Source organism: Nelumbo lutea, chromosome 5 (assembly GCF_056320005.1).
Source record: "Nelumbo lutea isolate HS-2025 chromosome 5, American lotus-T2T, whole genome shotgun sequence".
In the NCBI taxonomy this organism is placed as follows: domain Eukaryota; kingdom Viridiplantae; phylum Streptophyta; class Magnoliopsida; order Proteales; family Nelumbonaceae; genus Nelumbo; species Nelumbo lutea.
This window is the reverse complement of record NC_142688.1, coordinates 72,041,433-72,063,222: the sequence shown is the minus strand read 5'-3', so window position 1 is coordinate 72,063,222 and position 21,790 is coordinate 72,041,433. Positions and strand designations below refer to the sequence as shown.

General features: G+C 39.7%; 1 protein-coding gene across 1 annotated transcript; it reads left to right on the top strand.

Annotated features, from left to right (window-relative positions):
* Window positions 1-17,224: 17,224 nt before the first annotated feature.
* LOC148852871 (uncharacterized) lies at window positions 17,225-17,731 on the top strand. The gene has a single exon (XM_088945866.1). It carries the CDS (start codon window positions 17,225-17,227, stop codon window positions 17,729-17,731), a length of 507 nt encoding a protein of 168 aa, XP_088801992.1.
* The last annotated feature ends 4,059 nt before the right edge of the window (window positions 17,732-21,790 follow it).

The following is a 21,790-nucleotide window of genomic DNA, read 5'->3' as shown; positions in this document are numbered from 1 at the left end:
GGACGTCATTGTTAGGAAAGAAGATTGTTATTTTCTAGTAGATTATGTTGTCCTAGACATGACCCCAACCAAGGAACTGAACCATAACCGATAATCTTAGGACGGTTGTTTCTAACAATGGCCAATGCAAACATTAATTGTAAATCGGCATAAATGGACATTTATTGGCGAGTAGAAGGTCCAATTAAATGTTTTTAGTGCCTCTAAGTATCCAAACCTAGGGGAAGATGAGTGCAATGTGGAGATAGTGGACGATCTTTTGGATGACTTGTCTACCCCTTGATTAGACTAGTCTGAGCCCTGTTTGTATGAAGAAAAAAGCGAGTCTAAGAGTTTGGATGGAAGAAGTGAATGAATGCGTCTGGATGAAGACGTTAAATTTAACCCTGGTTTGGAGGCAACCCAACATAGTTTTTAGTTGCTTTTTCTTTTAGGTTTAGAGTTTTTGTTTCGTGATTCGAGACCAGGTGGCAGACCTTGAACCCCTCAAGAAAACCCTATTGATTGTTCCCTTTCGCCCAAGTCCTTTTTGCATTAGTCTAGTCATGCCATTGGGGACAATGGCACTTAAGTTGAGGGGTGAGGAAAGAGAGAGAAAAAAAATGAAATTTTGAAAAAAAAATTGAGAAAGTAAGCCTTTAAATATGTAGAATTAAAATTTCACTAGAAAATTTAAAATTTCTTTCCATTAAAAGAGATTCCCAAACAGAAAAAGTTGAGGAAACTGATTAAAGAATATTGAATTTTGTAGAAATTGGTAGCAAGTGATAGGAGTAAAAATTGGTCTTATTTGAATATTGTCAAAACCATTTATAAATTGGAAAATACTCCCAAGTTTGCCCCTACCAAGATAAGAAGAGAAAGATGGAGAAATTAGACGAAAATTCTTCAAATTGTTAGAAATAGTGGACTGTCCTGAACAATGTTGCAAAAAAAAAGAATAAAAGGACAATGGACACCCTAGACTTAGTAACCGGGTCTCTTCACCTAAGTCAAGTATCAAGATTCGTGTCAAACGGAAAAGGGAATGCCAAAGACACTTACCTAACATTTAGTAATTGGGTCACTTCACCTAAGGCAAGTGTTGAGATTCGCGTAAAATGGTGAAAGGTAACAATAAAAATAAGTGTGCATATCATGTTTAGGAGTAGAAATCTACTATAAAAAATGATAAGAAGAATACCCACCTGATTTCAAAAATCAATCTCAGCTTATCAAGACAGACTGCAAATGGAATGGTATATAAGATTTTTAAGCCAAGTTTCTATAATATTCAAAGTATGACAGTTTTACCCCTTAAGCTAATACCGATCTATACAAAGTTTGAGAATTCTGAAATCAGGATACTTGGCTAATTTTGTCAGGGATGATCTTGCAATGAGAATGATCTCTATACTTAGTGTAATTTTAAGGTTGCATTGCTAAGGGACTAGCAATGGTTAAGTTGGGGGTGTGATAACTTTGTATTTTGATGCCTTAAGGGCATCATTTCAGGGGTATTTTCAGCCTTATAATAGTCAAAGTGTGCTCTTTTCCTAGTTAAATTCAATGTTGTGACCTCTGTGGGTCTCTATGCAACTTATGTGGAAAACTGAGGAAGTTACATGGCTGAAATACAATTTTTGGGAAGCTGGTGTGAAGTCCAGCTGAGAGAGGGGTATTTTTATAAAAAAACTGAGAACAAGAGGGCACCTCCTATCTGCTAAACCCAGAATGGCGCCCCTCCTACTATATTAGCATGCTTCCCTCTCATTAGCAAACCCTAGGGTGCCTTCTAGATCATTCTTTTCATCCTTAGCAAACCCTAGCTGCCCCTAATTGCTCAATCTCTACCTTTCATCTCTTCTAATCTTCACCATTCATTTTAGGGCACTCTCTTTTTAGCTTTTTAACCCTAGGGCACCACCTCACTTCTGATCCTCACCATTCAGCCCCGAGTCATTAGATCACAGCCCTCCATTCCATTTTCTATCTCAGCCATCCACTCTAGGGCGCCACCCACTCCTTTTAATCTCCACATTTCAACCCTAGGCACCTTAATCTCCACCCTCCATTTTTGGGCACCCAAATCTCAACCCTACATAATATTGGGCACCCTCCCCTTCTCTTCTCAGCCTTAGGATCAACTCAGAACCATCCTAACCCTTCATTAGAAACCCTAGGGCGCCTATATCTTTGCCAAAACCTAGCCACCGTCCCCCTCTTTCTCTCTAATCCCAAATGTATCCATCCCTCTCTATAAAAAGGACCCAAGGGCTCCTGAGAAGGGGTTGGATTCTGCCCCGAGGTAAGATGGAAGGTTAATTTTGAGAAGTTCAAGGGTAGAGGAAGAGGAGGACGCCCAGGCAAGAGGAGGGGTTCCTGCTTGTAGTTCATCTAAGCCACTACTGCCACATCTAGATTTGGATCCCAACCATTAGTCTTAGATTTAATTTATGTTCTTCTTTTTCCAGTTCCATTTTTTCCTTTCTACAATTTACTTTCATTCAATTTGATTTTTGTTTTCTTTTCTATAGGTCTGGAATTTGGCCAGGTAAGACGGAAGGCCTAGCTTGAGAAGTTCGAGGGTCAAAGGAGAGATCCGGAGACTGGTACCTCTGATCGGATTACAGACTTTTTATTTTGTTCCATTTATTTATTTATTTATTTTTCTGCACTTTTCACTTCCAGCACTATTCGAATTTTATTTTAATGAATTTTAGTTTAATTAATTAAATTCTATGTTTATGTAATTCTCAATTGTGTTCTCTTTCCCGGATTTAAGTAAATAACAATTTTTCCTTCACTTCCCTATGGATACGACTCATTCTCACCATTTACTACATTTGTAATTGTTTGAGAATCGGAAAAAAATTTATAAATATTAAAACTAGTGTTCCAAAGTGGTTAACGACACACTTCTGGCTACACCACTTGGAAATAGGGCCTTAACTTTCGGGCGGTTAGCACCAATGCAAAGGCGAGCTTCTCTATGTTGGGGTACCTTGTCTCAGCAGCATCGAGAACCTTGCTTACATAGTAACCGGTCATTGTACTTTATCTACTTCTCTTATAAGGACTGAGCTAACTACCTCGTCACTCGCGAAGAGGTAAAGTTTGAGCTCGTCCCCAATCTCTAGTCTGGTCAGTAGGGGTGCCGAGCTGAGGTACTACTTTAGGTCGTTAAAGGCTAGTTGACATTCCTTAGTCCACTCAAAGGCTTGGTTTTCCTTTATAGCTTTAAAGAAGGAAGGCACTTTCTAGCCAACTTTGACATAGATCGGTTAAAAGCTGCTACCCGTCCGGTTAGTCTTTGGGTTTCCTTAACCGGGATAGGTGGTCTCATGTCTAGTATGGCTTAAATCTTCTTGGGATTGACCTCTATGCCACACTAGCTAACAATGTAAACCAGGAACTTACCTAAGGTCACACCAAAGGCGAACTTGTTCAGGTTAAATTTTAAATTATGTTTTCTCAAAACATTGAACACAAGATTTAAATCATAAATCAAATTCTTTGAAAAAAGTGTCTTTACAACCATACCATCCATGTAACACTCTACTTTATCACCAATTAAATCGAAAAAAATAAAATTGACTAGACGTTGGAAGGTCGCCCTAGCATTTTTTTAAATCAAAAGGCATGACCTTGTAGCAGTACAGACCTGTTTTAGTGATAAAAGTAGACTTCTCTTGGTCTTTTGGATCCATTGGGATCTAGTTGTAGCCTGAGTAGGCATCCATGAAACTTAGAAGCTCGAATCTCGAGGTCGCATCTACCAGGCGATCTATGTAGGTAAGGGGAAGTTGTCCTTTGGGCAAGCTCAGTTCAGGTCTATAAAGTCTATGCACATCCACCACTTGTCGTTCTCCTTCATTACCAGAATTAGGTTTGCTATCCAACTTGGGTATTGAACTTCTTTTATGAAGTTCGCTGCTAGCAGCTTCCCTACTTCCTCGTTCACTATGTGCCACCTTTTTGAGGTGAGGTTTCTCTTCATCTATCGAACAGGTCTAACTGTAGGGTCAACATTAAGTTTATGAGTTATCAAACTAGGTTCTATACTAGGCATTTCAGCCGCTAACCACGCAAAAATATCTAAGTTATTTAACAAGAATCTTACCAGTTCTGATCGCAAGGGTTCTGTTAGGCGAGCTCTGATCTAGAGCGTTTTTTTGAGCTCGGTCATGGAGATCGGTACCACAATGGTTTCCTCAGTCGGACAAGCTCTTTCTTCCATGTTATCTAGCGGTGGCTCCAAGTTGATATCTGCAGCAATCTTGCCCTTCACTTTCAAGGATGCTACATAACATTTCTGGATTCTAGTTGGTCTCCACATAGCACCCCTATACCCGTATCTATTGGAAACTTTAGTGCGAGGTGATATGTTGATACTACTGATTGCAACGCATGTAGAATAGGTCGCCCCAGGATCGCATTGTAAGGCGATGAGAAGGCAACCACTAGGAAATTGTGTTCAAATAGCACCGTGTGGGGCGGCAAGCCTGCCTTAATTGGCACTCTTACCCTGCCAATCAGGCAAACTACCTCACCACTAAATCCCACCAGTGGTATGTCAGCGGGCTGTAGATCAGCTTTGCTAAGTTCCATCCTCTTGAAGGCATCTGCAAAAAAAAGTCCACCGAGCCCCTAACCTTGTTGACATCCCAACAACCATCCTTCTCAAGAAAGAAGAACCTCTACTTCTAGCCCCTAGCCTTGTTGGAAAACTTAAAAATCTTCCTTCCACTACGGAAAGGAAGGAAGAAATAGAACAGATCAAAAATCCTTTTCATTTGTACCAGAGCCAAGAAGGCCTCGAGGCTTAAAGGAAAGCCCCAGTGGTGGTACAAGCTGATTAGCTCGACCAACGTCCTCACCCCGTTAGGGGCGAGCTGACCCAATGACACCCTGTAAAACCTCAATACAGCAGTAATGAACGGATGGAGAGAGAAGTGGAGGCCAGCCGCCAGAGATTCCTCATATACACACAACCCCTCCATGCCGTGATCCCAAGGGTATTGACTAGCGATGGGCTCTATCTAGCAATACTCGTCAAGGATCTCATATCTCTGGCATAGCTCGACTATCTCCTCCCCAGACAGTTGGGTGAGCTCGAATGAGTCTAACATGGCCTCTACTTCCTCCCTCTTGCTCACTAGGGCCCCACCACAGAAAGACTTGAATGAACCCTTGCCAGAAGAGCTAGATTCCTCATTCGACCTATCGCCGGATATCCTATCTTCAGCTAGACTATGAGACATGACGAAAAGACAAGGAAGTACTCACCAGAAAAGCAAAAGATCAGAGAACGACAGCAGCGGGACTTGAGAAGAGAAGAAAGAACAGCTCGCTGCTGAAGAATCAAGTTCGCCTCAACAAACCAGCACGGGAAACCGGCTTGTAGAACACTTTCCTTCAAAAAAGTCCAAAAACATTGAATATGTGGGGACCTCATTAGAGGCCCCCATATTTCTAGCTCGCGAGAAGCAGAATCGATGACTTAGAAGGGAACTGCAGCTAGCAGAGGTGTGCAACTAAGGATCCAACGTCACAGGTGCGAGACAGCCTGGTAGCAATTTAAAAACAAACGCGCCAATTTGGAAATTTGAAAACAAATCGTGTACACTTAGATTGAATTTAGGCGCATGTTGAAATTCAAATCACCTACCATGGAAATCGCGTGCGTGAAGCCACCTGCTCCAGAAGAATCCAGAGGAAGCGGCTCGGACCAAGCCCAGACCGAGCTAGCTGAACCACCAACAAGGGTGAACTGGACTGCCTATAAAAGCTAGCAGACCCAAAACGCCCCCGAAGTTCCTACTCTCTTTGCCCATTGAGCAGCGGCTCGAGAGTGGGGGGCAATTGATGAGGGGCATTTTGGTCACCCCACATAGCTACTGAGATGTGGACGCTTGAGGCAACATAGCATTCAACTCAGCAAGATAGCTCGACAAGCCAACACGTGGCAACCAACATTAGGTCTGCGGCCGAGCTAGGGCGATCTCGGCCCGCCGACAATACAAGCTCGTCCAAAACTGTTCCGCGCGTCGTGCCCTCATAAGCACCGTTACCTCGTCCAAAACCGTACACCACAAGACCCGCGGGCGAATCTAGTAACTGACAGTCCAGCACGCCTCAAACTACGAAAATAGCTCCGTAAAAGCCTTAGAGACGTTGCCTGATGGCACCTGAACCCTAGATAGATATAAAAAGACCTCAAAACCACTCTAAAAGGTATGTGCACTAAAGCTATTAGACTCTCTCACATATTCTCTTAGAAACCCCTATTCTAACTTAAGCATCAAATTATTCTCTTAGGTAAAACCTACCTGAGCACTCTAATATTTCTTTATTCATAGCTCTTTTCAGCTCAGACTTATACTTTCCAGCTCGGTAGCATAGCTCGACAATGCCAGATCAGATCTTAGTTAAAGCTCATTCACCCAACACGAAGAAGCGGGCAGATTGTGCATCACCATATAGCATTGGTGAGATCTCAGTTATCGAAGTATGGTCCATTTCAGATTGAAAAGTACACTTAACAGTAAGAAAGCAACAAAATCTCTTTCAAAGTTATAGACTGATGTGATTTTGAGCAAACTGAGCATTTCGGGTTGACGTTATTCTCTATTCATTTCAAATTTTCAATTAAATCCTCCTCCTCATTTTCGACAGAACTTTTTACGGCATTTGGGACTTGGCATGGGACTGGCATCTGGGACAACTCAAATCACGTTGGCATTTGGCATTTGGCATTTGTTTCTATTCAACCAACGTTCCTCTCAAATCGCTCACATGAGACGAACTTTAATTTTTCTCGATTTGGCATTTGGCGTTTGTTTCACATTAAAAATTTAGCGGTTGGTAGACCTAACCAAGTACTTTGAACATTGGACCTACCTACCAGTAGCGACTAGAGGTGCTGTACGTACTCAACATTGGCCAGTTATTGGACTAGACTGTGAAGGTATGGGTACTAATGTTGGCTTGAGAGAACACTGTAATCAATCTTCGATCTGAACCCGTTCAGAATTACTCATTTGTATTAATTTAATAATTGAATTATTAATTATCAGAAAGCTATTAACTATTGATTATCAGTAAATTATCTCCATATTCATTGTAAAATGTTTGGTAAAATTATTTCAAATTATTGACTATCATTGTAAAATATTAATTAAAATATAGAAAAACAATAGATAATTATTTTGAAAATACAATTGTCGTAATTTGAGTAAACTATTGATTTTTTGTTAAAATTTACAGTAAAAGATCACAAGGTTTACTCCTAATTTGCAATAATTAGCAGTAAATTATCAGAAAATCATTAATTATTAAAAATTAGAATTTGACATTAATTTAAATTATTTTTGGTAATCTTGTTTTACTAATAATAAAATATTAATTTCAGTAATTTATTTACTGAAATTTCTTGATTTTAATTTATTGTATTTTGGAAATTTGGGAACCAATCACTTAACTGATTCTGTTTCACCCTAAAAACACTTTTTGGCCAAAAACTGTTGATTTGATCAGCAAACTGCTAATTTGGGTGGTTGAATCGTCAAACTATCAACCTAAGCAATGGTTTTTTAGCCATTTTTTCTTTTTTCATTTTTTTTTGTCAGAGCGAACCATCTATTCGGACCGATGAAACCATTCAACCCAGAAATCGATTCTCTGTCCAGTCCAATTTTATAAACCTTAATATATATAATATTTTGAACATTTTGAGATTAACTTATTATTAATTGCGTTAATCCAAAAACAATTCAGAGACAATAGAAACCCAATTCAGTTTAAATTCAAATATAAATAAATCAAATTTAGATCCAGCTTATATCGAGATTCAATCAAATCCGTTTGGCGACCCTAAAATCAAATGGAAAAATCTAAGGTGGCGTAAACATTAAACTAAAATGAAAATGAAATGTAATAATGACAAAATAAAAAATAATTAATTTATATATGTAGCGTGAGAAAATGTTAGCATTATCTAATAATTGGATTAACATTCCTTACACTACAAGCGAGTTGTAGCCGATTCGATTGAACGTGGATGGGCCATAGTTAATTAAGTGAAAGGCACATCAATCTGCTGCTGTTATTCACGTGAATGTAATGCCATCATTAAGGACTTCTCCGTTGTCGATGAAGACTGACAGATGAAGACCAGTCGTACCACTTGGAGGGTGTGAATACTGCTTTTGATTAAAAGAAAAAATCCACTGTATGCCGGAATGATAGGATACAAGAAAAATATAAAATCAGTCGATTAACATCATAAAAGTATATGTTGCTATTAATTATAATTTATGATGAGATCGGTCATGATATTACTTTATTTAGGGTCTGTTTGGAGGTGTGAAATCCAAATCAGAATATGTCATTTTAATTCCAACTAATTAGATAGAATTAGAATCCCATTGTTATTCTTGTTGTAATAGCATTTTCTCATATTTGACCAAATGATCAAATATAATAGAAAGAGATTTCGGTTCCTATGAACCAAATGAACCCTTAAACTTTATATTAGATTATATGTATACATATAACATCAGATTGGCATATATTATCCATATTCAATCTATAAATCAAATTCCTTTATAAGAAATGATGAAGAAATAATCATGCCTTCATAAAATCCATAATATAACAATAGGAAAAATATGGGCTTAGATTATGTATTTGGGAATCTTTCAGAAGTAAGACTGCATCATACTTTGATTTTATGCACAATAGGAAGGGAGTCAATGTTCAAAATATCTTACGTCTGATGCGCTGGTAGGGATGTTTCGAGCGAATTGATATATATTTTTATTGCATTTCCTTTTATTTTTTCTCGCAATCGGTTTAGGTCTTCTCTACCCCCTGAACCAGTTAGACCTCCGATACACTCACTATAAGAGCTATCAAAGGGGTCCCGAAACGATACGTATCGATCGATATAGACCAATAAATGTCGATACTTTTAACCTTAAAGTGAGTGAAAAAAAGTGGAGAGTACTTTTAGATAATAAACCTTAATATAACAACTAAAATCCTTCAATTAAATAAAATAATCCTTTAACTTCTGTTTTATCATAAAAAATCTGCTTTGACAAAAAACTTGTACATCAAATCAAAGTTATCAAAAGAGAAAGCAATAGGAGGTTAAAAATTTTATAAATAAGAGAGATTTCTTGCCATTTACTTTTATATGGAGCTCCATTAATTCTAAGTCGTCACAATACTGTGGGCAAGCCGTTTTTTATGTTTTGTTAATTCGGCTTTTGAAAAGATTAGAATTAGATCTCTTAAAACCTTAACTTCAACCTTGTTATTGCATAATATAATAATGCCTGAAGTGTTTTAAGTACTCTAATAACGTTGAAAGCATTCTGCACAATAAAGCTTCTAATTACTCAAGTAGACATAAAAATTAGGATTCGACTAAGATATGGAAAAAACTTCTGGTAAGTTAACTGAAATCATAAACATGATAATTAATCAAATGTTATTTATCAAAATTCATGAATTGGTTTTGATTGGTCAAAATTCTTTTCGTATTATGTCTTTCCTGCACCATAGATTAAACCTGATTTGGCTATCACGTCAATGATTCCAGTTGATTGGCCATAAGTTTTTCCATATTTTCCCCATATTAGATGGTGAAGTAATGAAGTTGAATGTACTATATTTTATCTCTATAATAGGCGACAGTATCAAGGCATTAGGCATAAACCATAATAAAAGAGAGTTTCACTCTCCCATTTCGTCAATGATCAAACATTTGAATTCTAGTAGTGAGTTCGGCTTCAGTCAGGACAAAGCTCATTTGAGCAGTCTTTACTGTCTTGCATTGAGAAAATCACCTACTTAAGTGTTTTATTTTATGAGGAGATATTACCACTACAAGGTTGAGAAAGGCTGTTAGAACGGTGTAAGCACAAATTTGCTTTGATGGAAGCCGATCTCTCTAGTAATAATACCTTTAACTTTTTATTTTCTAACTCTGCCCTTGATTGCTCGATCTAAAGAGAGATTTGACTTTGTTTTGTAATTAAGTCAAAACACAAAAGCATTAACTGGAAATATTTACTATCCTAATATGTTCATTTTTTAATTTAAATGCGTATATACCAAATTATGCCCCCATAAAGAATAAAAATATTGATACAATACACATGGACACACATACATCAATAATTTCTTTTTCAAATATTTAAAACTTTGGAGGTCTTTTTTTTTTTCCAACCCCTAATTTTTATAAACAAAAAAAAAAAGAATATCATACAACTCTGGGTATAATGTGTATCAATATATTAATCCTCGCTCTTGATCTTTGACTTTCTTGATGATTTGATCAAATTTTTAAAATGTAATAATATTCTTATTGTTTGCTTTTTCGTATCTCTTCTGAGAGAAACACACATGCACGGATGGATCTTTTGGGTAGGTTTTGTGATCCCAATGTTTTCTTTATTTGTTTTCTTCATTTCATGTGTTTTGCCTTTAATGCCGTAAGTTTTATAAACCCCCTCCTACAGTCCCACTAAAATCATTCTAAGCAATTAATATCATAATTTAGGGTTGGGGTTAGGTGTGGGTTGAGTACCAAATTCACCCATATTGACCCATTAATCCATTTTCCACCCATGTTAGTGGGTGGCCCACTTTGACCCTGACCCACACTAAGCTATTCACTTGAGTACTCAGTAGAAAAATGCATAAAAACACAAGAAATGGTAATATATATATATATATATATAGTTTAAAACATCAGAAATTACAGAAAAATTATGAAATAATAAAAAGTTAAAGAAAAGTATAAAAGAGAGATTTCAGAAACATAGAGAATTAAAGAAAAATACAAAAAAAAATGCAGGAAAATGCAAAAAAAAAATAAAAGTTTTGTTGGAAAATGCCAAAAAATAGAAAAAAATGCACAAATTGTAGAAATTTCTGAAAACATATAAATGATAAAAATTTTCAAAAAAATATAATTTTTAGCCAAAAATTAGAAATTGAAGAATAATAAAAATTAAAAAAATATATATATATTTATGCTACAAAAGAAAAAACGCAAAAAATAATCACAAAATATGATAAAGAAATAATCATCTGCTCACTAGTCACCATTAAGTGTTCCAACTAAAGATGATTTATCAAAAAACAAATAAACAATGACCACATGACATATACGGAAATGATAAATAATCTAAAAAAATGGCCGTGGTTGTGCCTCCTAGATCAGATGGTCCCGTCTCACTGGCTGGGATCATCCATTCCTGATTGCTCACTCCTGTTTCTTCTCCTTGCTCCTTTCAATCAGTAGCATCCCATGCTTTGTTCTACTCTGTTGTCTATTGAATCGCCAACATGTTCTGCTCTGTTCAATCACCAACATCAATCTGTGGTTGCTTCAATAGGAAGCTTTGAAAGAAAGTTCAAGACCTCCATCTATCATTGGTGTAAGACCATGGTGCAACGATTCAAATCTTGAAGCTTGGAGGGGAGGAACGTTGATTAGGGTGTTGTTGCTGGTGGTGGTGAGAATGGAGTTGAAATCAGTCCCCCACAAGATAGTTTCTCACAACGTCCCACATCACATTCCCACCATGTATTGGGAACATCTCCCGATGATGTTTCACCATTTCTGGTACTTATTATCGGGAGATGTTCTCAATACACGGCAAGGATGTGTTGTGTGACGTTGCGGGAAACCATCTTGTGGGGACTGATTTGAACTCATGAGAATGGTGTCAATGGCTTGAGTGAGAAACAAGTTAAGTGAACCCTAAATAGTGAGAATGGTCACGGCTAGAATGGTTGTTGGTGGTTTTGAAGCTTACTTAAGCGATTTGAGCAGGCCCTATACAGAGGAGAAGAAGAAAACCCTAATTGGTACAAAGGAGAAGAAGAACTATGCAGGCAAGGAATAAAAACTTTGAAATAAATCTAAAGTCAAGGGTCAATGGACAATCCTCGCCCCAACCCCACCTTGACCCTCTTCACTGAACCCTAATGGGTCATTCACCCATGTTGACCCACAATTATAATGGGTAGATTGGATGGATCAAATGGATCGGGGTTATAATTGTCAACTCTACTGACAAACTTTGGTAGGGCTATTCATAACAAGACTCAAACTGACCAAATCAATCAACCCAGTCAGATCCAATCCGAGTTGGTCGGTTTTTCTTCAGTACCGGTCGGTTTCGGGTTACAAAAAAACATAAACCGATGGTTCGGTTCAGTTTCGGTTTTCACACATGAAAACCGACCGAAACGACCCAAACCGATTTAGATATATATTATATATATAATATATTTCAGATATTATACATATATCTGATATATTCCAGTTTTACTATATATATATTTCAGATATATATTTGTGGAAATATATATATACATATTATATATAAAATTTCTGATATATAAAATATCAGTTTTAATCCATCAAATCATTTTTAATTTTCAGGCATCCAACATTTGCTTTCTTAGACTTGAATCCTTTACCATTTACATCGAGAGAATTATTCACAAAACTGACCCAACCCGATTCAAACCGACCAGGTCGATTTTACTTAGTAATGGGTCGGTTTCGGTTTCATTTCTAGGTAAACCAACCAGGTCGGGTTGGTTGGAAAAACGCCAATAAAATGACCCAACCCAACCCATGAACAGCCCTAAATTTTGGTTTGATTGCCTGCCTCCCATCATAACACAATAAGAATAATCATTTCTTTGTTTCAGTAGTATTATCATTATCATCATCATCATCATTATTATTATTATTATTATTATTATTATTATTATTATTATTATTATTATTTTGAAAAATAACCTTAGGCTCATTCCAGTAAAAATAGACAATTAGTATTGAGTTTATAAATCAATCAAGCCACAACTGCATGAGGATTAATTCGTGTAGCTACATGTAGGAAATTAGTGAAATGTGTATTAATTTTCTTAATTAATAATCTTGCTTCCGTATAATAGAATTCCTTTTGTTTTCCCTCATCAATTAAACGAAAATCTTTTCCTTTGTCGTCTCTCTCTCTCTCTGTCAGGTGCAAATGCATGCATGTGCCACTTATGATTCAAATAGTATATATAATGCCCTTACTTGTCTTATTCAAACATCCAGACTGTCATTCAGACCGTCATCTATTCAGTTATGAATCTCTTTTTCACATGTGCTCAGAGAAGGTAAGTAATTAAAAGTGGAGAGTAATAATAGTGGTGTTTGGTATGAATTTCTTTTATTTGATAAATGGTGCTATCTCATCATCAAATCAGTATTTATCCTATCATGTCGGATTTAAACGCATAGGTATTGGTAAAAGTTGGTCTTGATTTATATGCGGGACCAACTGTTAGGGGAATTTTTATTTTAATGCTTCTCTTAATAGATAAGCATTTATTTACAATTTTATTGATGTGGTACATAATGGAGTCTAGTTGTTAATAAATGGTTTATTAAGTACTTTTTTCGATTTTGAAGTTAAATTAAATATAAATATTTATTTAATAAATGAAAACTATATCAAACACATATGATATATTTAGTTAAAATCTTTCAAGGAAAATCACTCATTGGAAAATAACATATGCATTGTGTGGAATTAAAAAAATGACCTCAATTATGAATAAATCTCGTTTTCCACATTTGTTTTGAAAAGGGAGGTAGAAGTGGAAAGTGATAATAAATATTTAGTGAAAATCCTTCTTAGAAAAATCACTTAGGCTGTGTTTGGTTTGAAGGAAAAAGCAGGGAAAGGAAGGGAAAGACAAGAAAACCTATAAAAAGTTTGTAAAGGTTTTCCTACCTTTCCCTTTCTTTTCCTACTTTTTCCTTCAAACCAAACATAGCCTTATTGTAAAATAGGTTATGCATGCCTCGTGTGGAATTAAAACAATGGCCTCAATTATGAATATCTCTCCTTCACATTTGCTCAAAGAAGGAAACCATTGTGCAAATTTTTTAGCCAATAGAGAAATTAATTTAAAGAGTTTCGCTGCTTACAGTTCTTTGCAAAGTATTCCACGTGAGCTCATGAATCTCGTAAGAGGACCACCAGAGGCTTATTGTATTACGTATAGGTTAAATTTCTTTGTTTTTAAACCAATCGAAAGCTGGCTCGTTGGTGTATTAACTAGTTTGTCCCAGCGTTGACCCGAAATCTAATTCTGCAACCAGAAACTTGAAAAAAAGGGGTAATAGGAAGTTATTAATGATGCATGGCACCAAATACCAAAAAAAAACTTTGTTTTTAGATGTATTAATACATGTTTTATTTATTGTTTTGGGACTAGGCTGACTTCGTGAGATTGTGTAATTTATATTTCAGTTCGGGGGTAAGACGGGCCATGTCCTCCCTTGCATTAAGATTCCTCCCATTTGACAATGGTTAATAATATATAAGGTATAAGGTGGCTGCCCTTCTATCTAGAGTGAACCTAGGATTCTTAAAAAATGTATTTTATAAAAAAAATACATGCCAAAATATATTAAATAACTTTTATTTTTCTTTGAAATCTTAATATTACGTGTAAAACAAACAAGATTGGACCAATACTAGATTTAGGAGGTGATGAGGGGTGATTTGACTAGCTAACTAACATTGACTCGGCACTTCCTGCCACCTCAGCAGACTAGGTCACTCGGGTACCTTGGGCACCTCGGCCAAGACCAAGGTCTATAAGGCTTGTGATGGCCGAAGTGACACGTAGCCTACTTCTAGAAGCTATCTAGCTGTCTCCGAGCTCTTCGGGATCACGTTGCACGTCTATAGGTCTTATCCATATCCCGCCCAGATCAGACGAACTCGATAAGCCTTATCGGCTATCACGAAGTCCACTTCCTGGTGCAGAACAGACTCCTAACATCATGGGCCGAGGATCTTGGAGGTGTTTCATGAGGCTTATGGTAGCTCACCTATACAAGGGCATCTACCCCAGAAACGCAAGGTACGCGCGATTATTTGCTTACTAGCATACAAGTTTCCAGTTCGCACTACAAAATACTAACTTAAGCCACATTAGGTCCTCTAAGCATCCTTTCTCTTGTAGTTCAACCAGCCAACAGAGCAGACTGACGTCCGAGCTGCCCTCTAGCTAGGAGCTTCCAAATCGTGCACCATCAATTGGTGTCGTATGTGGGAAATGCAAAAACAAAAAAAAAAAAAAAAAAAACTAACTTCTCACTTTTAAGTTTTAATTACCTACCTTTTTTGCGAAATTTCACTAATGGCATCATCAAGCATTGGTAAGAGTATTGAAATGACGGTCGCAAGGGGGTAGGACCAACTAGCATTTAACCTACAAATCCCCTCTGTGACCATCAGTTAGTTCACCATCCCCCTCATCATTCCAGGGGTATCGACAATCCAAGCCAAACATTCATCACTTAGACAGTCAACTGCCCCATGCCTCATGTGAGCACCGCTCTCCCAGCCGTAGAGCCCTTTGTGGTTCCTACTGGGATAGAAGCTCGGTAGTTCCATGAGCTTGTGCAGAGCGTCCGACTCACATAGCTATAGATGCAACAATTCCATCAGTACCAGTACCAACAGTTCCAATACTAGCAGTAGTTTCCCCCTCTCCACCAAAACCAGAATAAAAAACCAGCACCATGGATGCCGGTCACCCCCACGAGGTCTGGTGTCGTCTCGGCTCCCAACTCTTCCCCAGAATCAAACTCCACCTTGAGACCCAGCACTAGGTTGGCATCCATCACCATGCGGTAGGTAGTTGATAAGAGAAACTAGCTGCTACACAGCCACTAAAGCGATCAGTAGCAACGATCACGAAGCGAGCATCGCGAGGATCAAATCAGCAATTAGTAGCCTGGGGTAAGAGGTGAGGACCCAACTCGAGACCCCTATATCCCCTGTGGAAGCCAAGACCCAGCCCGCAATCATGAGAGCGCCAGCAACAAAGACCAGCCCCCACCCCGTGATAGTGTCCGAGGTCAGGAGAATACCAGGGTTGAGATTCTGACCAGTATCGAGGTGAACAACACCAACCATGAAGCAGCGAAGATGCGATGTCATTGTTGAGCATACCGCACCTCTGGTAAGAGCAGTGACCCTCCTATAACAGTAGAGGAAAGAAGGGAAGAAATGAGCTCAGTAGTAGTAGCAAATCTGGCTCCTATCTCACTGAGCCGGCCTTCCCCTCTAGCACCAGAGGTTCTCTCGGCCCCGAGCCGAAAGGTTTTAAGACCCTAGCCCCAGAGACTTACAATGGGAAGACAAATCCCAACGACCACACAAACAGTTTCCAGGACCTGATACTGCTCGCGGAAGCTGATGAAGCCAGCCTATGTATGGCCTTTTAAACAACTCTAGAGGAAGAAACAAGATTGTGGTATCGGACTCAACTTCCATGTTTGATCAGGAGCTAGAAGCAGTTTGTTGACTACTTCATGGCGCACTTTTCCACCAACAAGAAGTGCCCAAAGTCGGTAACGAGCCTCCTAAACATGATGCAGAAGGAGAATGAGTCACTAAGAGATTACATTAGGTAGTTCAACTCAAAAAGGCTACAGATACCCAACCTTGACCTAGTTGTTTAGATCATTACGGCCAAGAGAGAAGTATGCCATCCCAATCTTCGTTGGCGTCTCGAGTTCAACCCCCCGAACACCATGGAAGCATTGCTTGAGGAGGCCAACAAATTCATTAAGGCAAAAGAGGCTCTTGGGTCCCGGTTAGAGTTGCACTAGGCCAAGAAAAGAAAGAGGACATAAGAAGAGAGCAGTAGTAGCAAGCATCGGCTGTGAAAGAGCAAGTCACCAAAATGAAGCAAGTCGCCAAGGAAGAGCTGCTCACCACCTCGGGGTTCTAGGTTAGGTCGATGATCTAGAACCCCTCCTATCTAGAGATCCAGCTACATTGCCTTGAATGCCAAGCAGGGCAAAATCTTGATGGCCATTAAGGACATCGGCTATGTTAAGTGGCCACCCAGGATGATAGGAGATCCAACCAACATGAATCACAATTAGTATTGCCATTTCCATCGCGACATCAGATACAATAATGAAAGCTACTGCAACCTGAAGGATAAAATTGAAGAGCTGATCCACCGAGGTTATCTGAAGAAATTCATTAAGTATGAAGATAGAGAAGAGGAGTACCAACCTGCCGACCAGTGGAGAGATTCCCTAGAACCGAGCCAACAGAATGACTGTGATCAACAGCCACCTTGACAACCACCACCAGAAGACAAACCAACCCACGGGGTGATCAAAATGACCACTAGTGGGTCCATTGTAGCGGGTTGCAACATAACAACGGGGAAAGCATCATTTCGGGAGCTTGAACATGAAGAAGAGAACCCGTTGAAGTGCCCTCAAGTAGAGGAGGTGATCTACTTCACTAAGGATGATGCTCGTGGGATCCAGTATTCGCACGATGACACCCTCATTGTTAAGATGATAATCAACAACTTCGAGGTGAAGCGGATCCTGGTAGACTCAGGCAGCTCTACGGACATCATCTTCTTGGAAGCATTCGACAAGTTGAAGCTGGAGCGGAAGGATCTTCAGCTGGCAAACACACCCCTGGTTAGGTTTAGTGGAGACGTGGTGAAGCCCTTCGATAGAATCACAGTTCCAGTTATAGCAAGGACCAAGCCCAACACAATCAGGTTCGAGCACACGTTCCTGGTGGTCACCACCTTGTCCCCCTATAACATCATTTTAGGTCGACCCATCCAGCATGCACTTCATGTGGTGGTGTCAGCCTATTATTTGTAATGAAGTTCCCAATGAACTTCAAAGCAAGGATAGTACGAGGCGATCAACTAGAGTTGTGAAAGTGTTATGTGGCTGCACTAAAGGGAAAGGCCAAGATGGCGGACGACGTGGAGCTGGAACCACCCCCCAAGTACACCGAGGAGCGAGCTGCATTGATGGAGGAGATAGTCCAAGTCCTAGCCTCTGATGTTGAGCCCATAAAGACTCTCTAGATCGGTGCTCACCTAAACGAACCACTTTGGTCTCAACTAGTAGGTTTTGTATTAAGTAATTTAGATGTTCTTTCTTGGCCGGCAATAGAGATGCCCAACATAGACCCTAATGTTATAACTCACAAACTTAATGTGGACCCTTTAGTCAGGCCAGTTAGACAAAGGACAAGGAACCTCACCCTTGAGCGGTGGAGGGTAGTAGATGAGGAGGTCGGGAAGCTCCTCACAGTGGACTTTGTTAAGGAAGTCCAGTACCCGAGCTGGGTAGCTAATCCTGTGCTCGTGAAAAAATCCAATGGCAAGTGGCGCATGTGCGTCGACTACATCGACCTCAATAAAGCTTGCCCAAGGGGTAGCTTCCCCCTTCCCAAAACAGATCACCTAGTAGACGTGACCTCGGGACACGAGTTGCTGAGCTATATGGATGCCTATTCCATCTACAATCAGATTAGGATAGATTTAGCCAACAAGGAAAAGACAGCCTTTGTAACTGAACTAGGGCTATACTGTTATAAAGTAATGCCCTTCAAACTAAAAAACACTAGGGCAACCTTCTAATGCCTTGTAAATAAAGTTTTTGAGCCTTTGATAGGCAATAAAATTGAATGTTATGTCGACAACATGGTCGTAGAAACACAATTTTCACATTTTTTAATTAATGATTTGGGTTGTGTTTCTCAAATTTTAAGAAAATTTAACATGAAGCTCAACCCGAACAAACATGTCTTTGGGATCACGACGGGAAAATTCCTCGAGTATATAGTGAACCAACATGGCATCAAGGCCAACCTAGAAATAATAAAGGACATCTTAGATATAAGACCACCCTGGAATATAAAAGAAATACAAAGGGTAACTAGCCGAATAGCCGTTGGTTGGTGTTTACCCTTCTTTAAGGCTATCACAAAGAACGAGGACATTGAATGGTTCGAGGAGTGCTAGCTCGCGTTCGATGATCTCAAAATATCTAAGTACCCCTCCAGTTTTAACCCAACTTGAACTTGGAGACGAGCTTAGACTATACCTCTCCACGAGTGACAAGGTGGTCATCTTGGTACTAATCCAAGAAGTAGAATGGGTCCAAAGGCTCATCTACTATATATGTAAAGTTTTGTAGGTAGCAAAAACAAGATACCCCGACATCGAAAATTTGGACTACACCTTAGTCATCATAGCTCCAAAGCTATGCCCATACTTCCAAGCTCACACCATTGTCGTCCTCACCGACAAACCACTGAGGCACATTCTTTAGAAGCCTGAGGTCTCAGGCAGATTGAAGAAGTGGGCCATTGAGCTGAGTGAGTACAACATCCAGTTTGAGCCATGCCCAGCTATTAAAGCTCAAGTCCTGGTGGATTTCATCATGGAAAGCATGTGAGAAGAATGAACCTTCAGATACACGCATAGGAGGAGAGATTTGGAATATTCATGCCATAGCAGCAGCCTCAACAACACTAGTTGTAGGTATGTAACACTCACTCAAACCCTTAAAATGCCAAACATCAAGATTAACACTACAAAAGTGCATGTGAGCAGCTCACAACTAAACCCCACGCTGCGATGAACGTGCAACACACCAGCATCCTTGTGATGAACTCACAATACGCGTCACAATAATCACGATAAACCCATGGTTCACTGAGTCTAGTTAGCACCCAACCAAAAGAAACCACAACCGTACCCATTCGAGGGTCCTATGCCCACTTGAATGTGTGATGAAGCTACACCCGCTAAAGGGTCCTAAGCCCACAACAGTACCCATTCGAGCCCATGATGGGGCCCACGTATACCTAGAGGCACATGGAACCCACAACAGTGAAGGATATAGTAAGCCACCACATGGAGATGGTGGGGCAACACCCGCCGAATGGTGACATCATAGATGCCACATAGGATTATTTGTAGTGTGCATGAATGATGAGGGATCTTAAGGATAAGGAAATTCAATCCTTGAGGAGATCCTCATGAGACACGTCGCGAAACCCTAGTAGTGCACATAATAATTGACAATGAATCAAATATCCCCTTTCTTGATACGAAGCGGGTACCCTCATCTCCTACCTCTTTGGATCCTGTGATCTACTCCATAAATAGCGATTCTCCTTGTATCAGAGATCATCTGATACCAAGTATTTGTCACCCAGTACTCCTGAGTACACCCTAACTTTCCCATTGTACATCCCTAACCAACGGAACCTCACTTTTCCCTTCTCATGGGCCTTCCTCTGTCTTTCAAAGAAACCGCTCCCCAGCCATGCCTTACCCTACCTATAGTAGAACCTCTAGTTCTGTCTTTGATCATAGTGAATGGCCTCGACAAGGATTAACCTCACCACCATCCCCGAAGAATAGACCAACACTCAAGAGAATGCCAATCTCGAGGTGGAAAACCAGCCTGAGATGGAAACACCCATTTAGGTCAATATTGAGATACGGTTAAACAAAGTCTATGGGTTTGAGGCACTCTTTGAAGACCATTTCAAAAGGTTGGAATAGATGCAAGAAGAAATGAGAAGCGCTCTCCATATCTTGTTCAATCGTTTGGCCCAGGCTAAACAAACCCCCGCCGCCACTCTCCCCTGTGTCCCCAACTCAAACCCTAATCCCAGTTGCCACGCCTCTAGCCCAACCCCTGCCAACCTGACCCCTGCTATCCCCGGACAATCCAACAGAGCCAACCAAGCTTCAGCTCAAACAGGCTACCAACCAACCCAGCAGCCTCATACCTTCTCCTGCACTGACCCGGTGGCGCAAACCCCTCTCAGTCGAGATGAACCGAGAGAATATGTCCAAGGGTTGGTGGTCGAAAGTTGGAACCAAGCAAATGATTCGGCCGTTCTGCAAAAGCCATACCTCGACCGCATCCTATAAAAAGCCTATCCCATCACGTGGACAATGACAGGAGTTGAGGGAAGATGCTCTGGAATACTGCGATGAAGTCAGAGCGCCTCCCAGGTGCATGATGGATTTCATTGACATAATAGAAGAGCCACTAGAAGAGATCAACCTAGCAGTTGATGGAATAAACAAAAGACCTTTATACATATCCGCTAAGCTAGCAGCCGAAGACAAAGAAAAACTCATTGCACTCCTAAAAGGTAAGGATGTGTCCTTATCGCAGAAACTTTAGAACCCAAAACCGGTCTAACCCACGTTTCTCTCGCAGAATTTCAGGATGTATTTGCCTGGTCATACAACCAGATGCCAGGGTTATATTTAGAGCTTGTCCACCACTCTCAGTGCGTAGACCCAAAATTCTGGCCAGTGAAGTAGCCATAGAGGATTTTTAATCCAAAGATACCCTAAAGATCAAAGAAGCAATTGAGCGGCTTTTGAAAGTGGGCTTCATCAAACCTATAGCACATCCTTAGTGACTAGCCAATGTAGTCTCAGTACAGAAGAAGAACAGACAACTGAGGTTAGTACCGTCGCACCCAACTCCTTAGAAATAGCTCAACACCCAAACACTAATTCCACCTTAGCACAGATGTTGCGTCGACTTTAGGGACCTAAACAAGGCCTGCCCAAAAGACGAGTTCCCTCTACCCAACATGGAGGTGTTGCTAGATTCAACTACAAAATACAAACTTTTCTCCTTCCTAGATTCTTACAGCAGATACAATCAGATCTTCATGGATCCCGTAGACGTACCCCACACAGCCTTCAAGACACCTATAGGGAACTTTTATTACAAGATGATGCCCTTCGGATTGAAGAACGTAGGTGCTACATACCAAAGGGTGATGACTAGTGTCTTCCATGACATGATCCACAAGTAAATCGAGTGTTATGTAGATGACATAGTAGTCAAAGCAATGAGAAAAGAGGATCATTCGGATGTTTTGAG

Excerpts from the sequence above, each read along its gene's own strand:
- LOC148852871 (XM_088945866.1), top strand. The coding sequence starts at position 17,225 with ATGACCACTAGTGGGTCCATTGTAGCGGGTTGCAACATAACAACGGGG.